Here is a 9,481-nt window from a genome sequence, read left to right on the forward strand (position 1 = left end):
CCGTCCCCTTAAAAGGGGTGGAGTGGTCGTACTAACATCCAATGAAAACCTTAACCTAAACTTAAGTGATACATATAAATCATTTGAGGTGCTTACTATGAGGTCTGTCACACCGCTCCCTCTCCATTTGGCTGTTATATATCGTCCCCCTGGGCCCTATTCAAACTTTTATCAGCAAATTTTCAGAGTTTGATGCTGTTCTAGTGACACACACAGATAATATAATTATAATGAATATTTTAATATCCATATGAATACCCCGTCAGACCCTTCATGTGTGGCGCTCCAGACTATAATTGATAGCTGTGGTCTTACACAAATAATAAATTAACCCACACATCGCAACGGTAAAACGATTGATCTAGTCCTTGTCTGGGGTATCACCACCTCAACAGTTATGGTACTCCCGTACACTAAAGTAATGTCCGATCATTACCTTATTAAATTAGAAGTTCCGTCTTATTGTCAACAAGCTACTAATAAACAATGCTTCAGCAGCCGCCACATTAATGCTGCCACAACTACGACTCTTGCTGGCTTCCTGCCCTCGGTATTGTAATTATGTGGGCTCTATCAATAACCTCACTAACAACTTTAACGATGCCCTGCACAACGCCATTGATAGTACAGCACCGCAAAAGCTAAAAAAAGGCCCATAAAAGGCGCATTCCTTGGTTTTACAGAAGAAACCAGAGCTCTTAAAACTATCATGTCGAAAGTTGGAATGCAAATGGGGTGCGACTAAACTTGGTTTTCCAACAAGCAGGGAGTGATAGTTTAATAACTTATAAACACGCTCCTACCTTATCTAAAAGTAATTACCACTCCAACCTCATCCGCCTCAACAAAAAAAATTCTACATATTTGTTTAATACAGTAGCATCGCTAACCCAACAAGGGACTTCTCCCAGTAGCTCCACCCACTCGGCTGATGACATTATGCAATTCTTTACCAACAAAATTGAACACATTAGAAAGTCCCAGCTCCAATTGGGTTCTATTAACACAGATACAAATGTATGTACGACGGATATTGCTCTCCAAAATATTGTCTCTCTTTTGAAAGAAATACAATTAGAGAAATTCCTGCAACTCGTAAATGGGACAAAACAACATGTTTACTTGACCCACTTCCTGGGAAACTTATCAAGGAGCTGTTTGTAATATTAGGACCATCAGTACTAAATATTAACTTATCACTTTCCTCTGGTACTGTTCTCCTAGCATTCAAAACAGCGGTTATTCATCCTCTGCTCAAAAGACTTAACCTCGATTCTGACCTCATGGTAAACTACCGGCTCATGTCCCACCTTCCCTTTATCTCGAAAATCCTCGAAGAAATTGTTGCACAGCAGCTAAATGAAAACTTAGCGTCTAAAAATCTCTGTGAATCCTTTCAGTCCAGTTTCAGGGCAAATCACTCTACTGAGACAGCCCTCGCAAAAGTGACTAATGATCTATTGCTAACTGGATGCTGATGTGTCATCCATTTAGCTGCTACTTGATCTCAGCGCTGCTTTCAATACTGTTGATCATAACATTCTATTAGCACGTATCAAAACTTGTATTTTACCTTATGTCAGACTTATACTTTTCTTGGTTTAACTCCTATCTTACTGACAGGATGCAGTGCGTCTCCCTTAACTATGTGACCTCGGAGTATGTTAAGGTAACGTGCGAAGTTCCACAGGGTTCGGTTCTTGGCCCTGCACTCTTCAGCATCTATATGCTGCCGCTAGGTAACGCATCTGCGGTCCCTTCCAAAGTTTCTCCTTGGGTTGAGTTTTTTCTTGCCCTGATGTGTGTTCAGATCCAAGGATGTTGTTGTGGTTTGTGCAACCCTTTGAGGCATTTGTGATGAAGGGCTATATAAATAAACTTTGATTGATTGATTAACCGCAGACAAACTATCTTTAGCGATGCTCTGATCACAAAGAGCTAATTAGCTTGGCAAGCTACAGTAGTGACATACTCAGCTGCTGTTGCATCGCCTCAGAGCTGGTAAAAATTAATTGTAGATTATAAATCATGCCCCTCACCTGGAGAGTAAAAGGTTGAGGCCACAAACCGAGAAGTTGGTCAACTTCTCGGTTGGGGGACGGCGTGGCGCAGTTGGGAGAGTGGCCGTGCCAGCAACCTGAGGGTTCCTGGTTCAATCCCCACCTTCTACCAACCTCGTCACGTCCGTTGTGTCCTTGAGCAAGACACTTCACCCTTGCTCCTGATGGGTCATGGTTAGGGCCTTGCATGGCAGCTCCCGCCATCAGTGTGTGAATGTGTGTGTGAATGGGTGAATGTGGAAATAGTGTCAAAGCGCTTTGAGTACCTTGAAGGTAGAAAAGCGCTATATAAGTATAACCCATTTACCATTTAACTTTGACATCCAACTTATACCCGTAGATGGTGAAAAAGACACGAAAAGACGCTTGTGTGAAACACCTTTTTTTTTTTTTTTTAAACCCTTTGTAAGGATTATGATTAATTCTTCATCTTAACAAAAATATATGAACATCCCATCAGTCATCATCCCAAGGAGAGCAGTAAGTGATTGTTTTATCAAGTTCATAGTTTGTATTTCTTGTTTAGCACTTAGCAATACTGTTGCATGATGCTTAGTGCTTCCCTAAAGCTGGATCGGTTTAGCACACAGTTTATAAAACTTATAGGTCATCTTCCATATACTCTTGCTCAAGAATATAAGTTTGTGGATCATCATTTGTCCCAAAATAGTCTTTGTTGTCTCTTATTAAATCTGTCATGAGTAGTAGTGTTGCTGTTGAAGGGAAAAGTGAACATTGTGATGAGTCTGTGAAATTAATATGCCGCAGTATGCTTAAAATTACTACAATGTTATTATGCATGTGCCTGTTACTACATTACATACATACTTAAAGCATGTATGTAAAACAATGATGGAGGCTTGTATAGTGCTTTATAGGCAGAATAGAGAAACTCCCATTGGCTCCATTGTTAGCTGGCTTTTGCTAGCGTTTATTTAAAGTTTTTACATGTGTTTTAAGAAAGTGCTTTTTAACTGAATTCATGCAGTAATTTGTTTTTTCGAGCATGTAAACATACCAAGTGATTCATAGGGTGTATGGGTCAACAACGTTTGGGTTTAGAGTGGGATGAGGAGGCCCTTCAGGTGTCTTGTGTATGGGGTCCTAGAATTTGGTGCTACGCCCCTGCATATGTCAGCGCAAAGATGAGTGAAGAGACGCCGACTGGTGCGCTTGCTGGCAAATCTTGCATTAAAATAAACCCCCATGGAACTTTAGATAAAATTGTTAACAAGTTTTAAACAAATACAGTGATGTGCATTCAAGCACAACACAGAAAATAACGTTCCTAATTGCATTTGTGTCAAAATATCAGTGTCTTTTTTAAAGTTAATTTAAAGTATGCACACATGTTAAGTACCGTATTTTCCGCACTATAAGGCGTACCGAAAAACCTTCAATTTTGTCAAAAGCTGACAGTGCGCCTTATAATCCGGTGCGCCTTATATATGGACCAATATTGAGCCTCCAACGGGTAAAAGTTTCAATCAATCAATCAATCGCAACTACGGTAAGCAGCCGCCGACTTCATTTTCCCCCGTCTTCATTTTCCCCCGTAGAAGAACTTCTTCTTCTACGGTAAGCAGCCGACCCCGTAGAAGAAGAAGAAGCGTGCGGTGCATGCTGGGATATATGACTGCGCGAGGCGTGCCGTTTTGAGTTCCATTTGTTTGTTTATGTAAAGACCCCAAAATGGCTCCTATTAAGAGACACGCTTACGACGCAGAGTTTAAACTTAAGACGATCAGTCACGCAGTAGAACACGGGAATAGAGCAGCAGCTACGCTGACTCCATTAATGACGACTTCGCATGTTGGATGCCGTATTTTCCCAACTGTTTAATTCGGACACTGAAGAAGAAGAATTCGAGGGATTCGTGGATGAGGAATAACTTCATAAAGTGAGCTTTACATGTTTATTTTGTGTGTTGTGTTGTGTGACATTAACGTTTGAGCAACGTTGAGTTATTGACATATTGTTATTGCTCTGCACTATTTCGAGTGTTACTATATTGTGATTGCACTAACGTTTGATTTACCGTAACAGTATCAGACTGTTTTTTACGTGTTTATTGAATCAGGGAAAAGTTCCCCTCCACTATGTGATATAAATGTTGCACTACACGTTATACCTTGCTGTTGTTAAAAGATAAACAAAACACCACGTCACTGACTTGACCTCGGGTAAAATAATAACACAGCTGTTTATTAATTTTGGGAGTGAACAGAGTTGTCAGAACGCTGGTTTGTAATCTATTAATAAAGTTTGACTGACCTATCGGACTGTTTTGTTGACATTCCCTTTAGCGCAGCTCCATCTAATGGATGCATAGGTGCGCCTTATAATCCGGTGCGCCTTATATATGAAGAAAATTTTGAAATATGCCATTGATTGAAGGTGCGTCTTATAATCCGGTGCGCCTTATAGTGCAGAAAATACGGTACTGTGATTAATCAAAACGCAAAAGTGTGATTAATCCAGTGGTTCTCAAAGTGGAGGGCGGGCTCCCCTTACAATGTGTCATTTCATTAAAAAACCCAGACAAGCATCAAATAAACATACTATAAAAAGAGGAATAAATAATGTCTCTTATGGCGGAACACCGTCCCTATGCCGACGTGATAAACAAATCGCGTAGTCCTGCTCACCCACCCGCGAGTCACGCCCACCGCAAGTCAGAAAGCAGAAGACACAAACCGCGCTGAATATTAGAAAGTAGCTAGCTACCCTAATTTCTAATATCAACTCAACGTTGAGCATGACTTAAGAGTGGCAGTATCAAGCCTGCAACCCCGCTTTGAAAAAATGTGCAGTGCAAAACAGGCTCATTGCAGCCACTAACGCTGTGATAAAACTTTTTTTTTAGCAAGGTAACTGTTCATCTTTTTACCAAATGGCTGCATTTTATTTCATTTTTTGCACAGATTGTAAAGTGAGTTCAATACTTTAAGATGTTTTATCTTCTTGAAAAATACATTTATGTTATGTCAATAAATATAAACTTGACTAATTCTGTGACTATTGCGACTTTTGTTTGGTGTGAGGGGGGGGGGGCCGAAATTTTTTTTTCATCTGAAGGGGGGCCTGACAGAAAAAGTTTGAGAACCACTGGATTAATCGAACTAAAAAAATGTAATCGTTTGACAGCACTCGTATTTACCTTTTTATTCTGGATCTCCTCCTCAATCTGCCGCTTCGCTCGGACCACCTCAGCAAATTCCTCATGGCTGACCACAGGTTTCTCCTTCTGGTTGCCTTTGTGGACCAGTTCTGGGATATCCGCCTCCATAGCTAAGGATGCATCCTCCTCACTTTCCTCTTCAAGCATTTGGTCATCTTCATCAGAATAATACTAGAGCCAAACACTCGGTTACAAAGAGGAAGAGAAAGCGAGAGAAGTCAGGAGAATGCTTATTTACCAGGCTCGTTTCTTCAACAGAGGACTGCTCAGATTCAGACGTTTCATCGCTGGCGTCATCGTCTCTCCTCTGTACTCCTTCCCCCAAAGGGACGAAAAAAGGCGGCTGGGAAAAGCGAGAGAGGAGAGCACTTTGGGCCATAGAGGTGGCGAGCAGAGGGTTAGCCTGCGTCACATGGGATGAGTTGAGGAGCTTGTTCTGGGTGCTGATGAGGGGCAAAGAGAGTGGGGATGACAAGAGGAGGTTGGAGGAGGTGGAGGTCAGGCTGGAAGGACGCAAGGAGATACACGAGGACGTCTGGGGTGTAAAACTCAAGAGGGAAGTCTGCGTAAGAAGCTTGTTCTCCAGACTCGGTGGAACGTAGTTGGAGGTCAAACTTGTCCCACTTGTGGCCCACCGGGGCTCCCTGGGTGCCATGTTTGTTTGCAAATTCAGCGGCTTCATTCCTGAATGGAAATAAATCGATTAACTCAACATGACAAACAGCACTAGCTGAGGAGACAAAGTGCTCAGCATTCTTGACACTGGTTTGTTCTACAAAGGTGTGTAGAGAAAGGTGTGGTGCCTCCAACAAAGCAGTCCATAAAGAGGGAACAAAGTCTGCACAGTGTATGAATGCTCAGCTTGAGCATGCTTCCGCTTCACACTCAAACATGATCCACAAAGAAAATATTTAGTTTAGAATGATCATCGGAAAGCAGCACCTCACTAGTCCAGTACATGAGAATAACACAAAATAAAGCAGCATTTATTTATCATCTTTAGGGTGCCTTATTTGATCTTAAATTGGTTTTAAATACAGATAAAAGCAAAGTAATGGTTTTCTCTCATTCAAGGGTGCTACTGGAAAATATTCCAAATATTGTAACATCAAATGGAAACCCTATAGAGCAGGTCTTAAATTACAAGTACTTGGGTTTTACTCTTGATCAGGAGCTTTCATTTAAAGCCCATATTAACAACTTGGTCTCTAAGCTTAGGGTAAAGCTTGGTTTCTTTTTTAGAAATAAAAACTGCTTCTCTCTTAAAGTCAGAAAGAAATTGGTGACAGCGACTATCTTGCCCATAATTGATTATGGAGACGTGCTTTATTTTAGTGCTTCATCTAAATGCCTCCAGTCCTTGGACACTGTTTTTCACTCAGCACTAAGATTAGTTACTGGCTGTCGTAGTCTCACCCACCACTATCAACCGTATATGAAGTCAGACTTATCTTCATTGAGTGCACGCAGATACACACATTGGCTGACTATCATTTATAAGGCTCTTTTAGGTTTAATACCTCCATACTTGTGTACTCTGTTACAAAGAAAAAACAGCTCTTATGCATTACGTTCTAACAATTTGTATGTTTTAACTGTTCCCCATGTACGGACTGAATTTGGCAAAAGAGCTTTTGGCATTGCTGCCCCTATGGCATGGAATGCATTGCAGACGAAACTGAAACTCACTGAACTACTCCCATTTGGAGACTTCAGTTCTGTCCTGAGGGACAGACAGCAAGAGACTTTTGCACAGTGCCTGTGTTTTTAAAAGGTGTAAATCTTTATTGTTTTACAGTTCTCTTTTATGTATTTTAAAATGTATGTCTTAAAGGCCTACTGAAAGCCACTACTACCGACCACGCAGTCTGATAGTTTATATATCAATGATGAAATCTTAACATTGCAACACATGCCAATACGGCCGGGTTAACTTATAAAGTGCAATTTTAAATTTCCCGCTAAACTTCCGGTTGAAAACGTCTATGTATGATGACGTATGCGCGTGATGTCAATGGTTGAAACGGAAGTATTGGTACCCCATTGAATCCAATACAAAAAAGCTCTGTTTTCATCTCAAAATTCCACGGTATTCTGGACATCTGTGTTGGTGAATCTTTTGCAATTTGTTTAATGAACAATGAAGACCGCAAAGAAGAAAGTTGTAGGTGGGATCTGTGTATTAGCGGCTGGCTGTAGCAACACAACCAGGAGGACTTTGACTTGGATAGCAGACGCGCTAGCCGACGCTAGCCGCCGACCGCACGGATGATCGGGTGAAGTCCTTCGTCCTTCCGTCGATCGCTGGAACGCAGGTGAGCACGGGTGTTGATGAGCAGATGAGGGCTGGCTGGCATAGGTGGAACGCTAATGTTTTTATCATAGCTCTGTGAGGTCCCGTTGCTAAGTTAGCTTCAATGGCGTCGTTAGCAACAGCATTGTTAAGCTTCGCCAAGCTGGAAATTATTAACCGTGTATTTACATGTCCACGGTTTAATAGTATTGTTGATCTTCTGTCCATCCTTCCAGTCAGGGATTTATTTATTTTGTTTCTATCTGAATTTGAGCCCGATGCTATCACGCTAGCTCAGTAGCTAAAGAGCTTCGCCGATGTATTGTCGTGGAGATAAAAGTCATTGTGAATGTCCATTTCGCTTTCTCGACTCTCATTTTCAAGAGGATATAGTATCCGAGGTGGTTTAAAATACAAATCTGTGATCCACAATAGAAAAAGGAGAAAGTGTGGAATCCAATGAACCCTTGTACCTAAGTTACGGTCAGAGCGAAAAAGATGCGTCCTGCACTGCACTCTAGTCCTTCACTCTCACTTTCCTCATCCACAAATCTTTCATCCTCGCTCAAATTAATGGGGTAATCGTCGCTTTCTCGGTCCGAATCTCTCTCGCCGCATTGTAAACAATGGGAAAATGTGAGGAGTCCTTCCTCCAGTGACGTCACGCTACTTCCGCTACAGGCAAGGCTTTTTTTTAATCAGCGACCAAAAGTTGCAAACTTTATCGTCGTTGTTCTCTACTAAATCCTTTCAGCAAAAATATGGCAATATCGCGAAATGATCAAGTATGACACATAGAATGGATCTGCTATCCCCGTTTGAATAAAAAAAAATAATTTCAGTAGGCCTTTAACGTATTACTTTTTTGAAACTGCTCTGTGACATGTGCTGTTGACCTCTTGGCCAGATCACCCTTGTGAAAGAGATCTTGATCTCAATGGGTTTCTTATCTGGTTGAATAAAGGTTCTAATTCTAATTTTTAAGCTGACTCAGCACCTATTCATGACATATTCACATGGCTTCACAAGAAACCTTCAATTTAACTAAATATAAACTACACTGAGATAGACTCCGGCACCCGCCGTGACCCCGACATGGACAAGCGGTAGAAAAATGGATGGATGGATGGATGTTCCAACGAGTAACCAGCCTAGTTTGATGTGAACTACTTCAAACACTTAATCCAAAGTTTTAAAGAGCTGGAAACATAACATGCGATGAGGTGGCAACTTGTCCAGGGTGTAACCTGCATCCTTCCGCCCGAGTGCAGCTGGGATAGGCTCCAGCCCTCCCGAGACCCCGAGAGAGACAAGCGGTAGAAAATGGATGGATTGATGTTTTTGAGCACATGCTGCAATGAATCCAACCCTATTAAAGGCAATGCAGCAAAGCCTGAAGACATATCGGGGGTAATGTTGGACCTTGACTTAAGGTTTATTAAACATAACTTTTTGAGATAGCCTCCAGCACCCCCGAAAGGGACAAGCAGTAGAAAATGAATGGACGGAAGTTTCAACAACAGCAGAAGTCAGAAGAAGGCTGCCATGTCAGACTAGTCATTAACACGGTGAGTTGTATTGTTATGTGTAAAGTGTTGTATTGTTATGTGTAAAGTGTAGGGAACAGCTAGTTTTAATAAAGATTTCGTGACACTCACCGACAGACATTGGAAGATAAACGTTTAGACGTTTGCGTTCTGCTGCTGAGTCATTCGGTACAGAAGCCTGTCCGATTTAACGTCAACTTGTCGACTTTTCCGGTAAATGTCCTCACTCGGCCAGCTGCGTCTGTCGAAGGTACTGATTGGCTGACGCAACATGCTCATTAATGTAGTTGCGCGCTGATTGGTTCACACAATCCCCTACTGCCGTAATACCTGGCAATGGACCGCATACTCTTTTTCAAATCACGTCAAACTGAGTTAACTGGAATTATTGTGGTAGTAA

The 9,481-nt window shown here is 41.6% G+C and overlaps 1 protein-coding gene across 2 annotated transcripts in view; it reads right to left on the reverse strand.

The window, feature by feature from the left end:
* The window catches only part of LOC133631131 (telomerase protein component 1-like), a 60,814-nt gene that overhangs the window by 50,631 nt on the left and 702 nt on the right, over positions 1-9,481 (reverse strand). Inside the window, exons 1-3 of one of the 2 annotated variants that reach the window (XM_062023212.1) lie at positions 9,193-9,346; positions 5,480-5,925; positions 5,221-5,412 (exon numbers count right to left, since the gene is read on the reverse strand). In XM_062023212.1, the coding sequence (XP_061879196.1) occupies positions 5,221-5,412; positions 5,480-5,925; positions 9,193-9,202 (648 nt within the window). In that variant the 5' untranslated portion in view covers positions 9,203-9,346. Of the gene's footprint in view, positions 1-5,220; positions 5,413-5,479; positions 5,926-9,192; positions 9,347-9,481 lie in introns of those variants that run through there. The other variant, XM_062023213.1, reaches the window with a different exon arrangement.

Source organism: Entelurus aequoreus, linkage group LG16 (assembly GCF_033978785.1).
Source record: "Entelurus aequoreus isolate RoL-2023_Sb linkage group LG16, RoL_Eaeq_v1.1, whole genome shotgun sequence".
NCBI lineage: Eukaryota > Metazoa > Chordata > Actinopteri > Syngnathiformes > Syngnathidae > Entelurus > Entelurus aequoreus.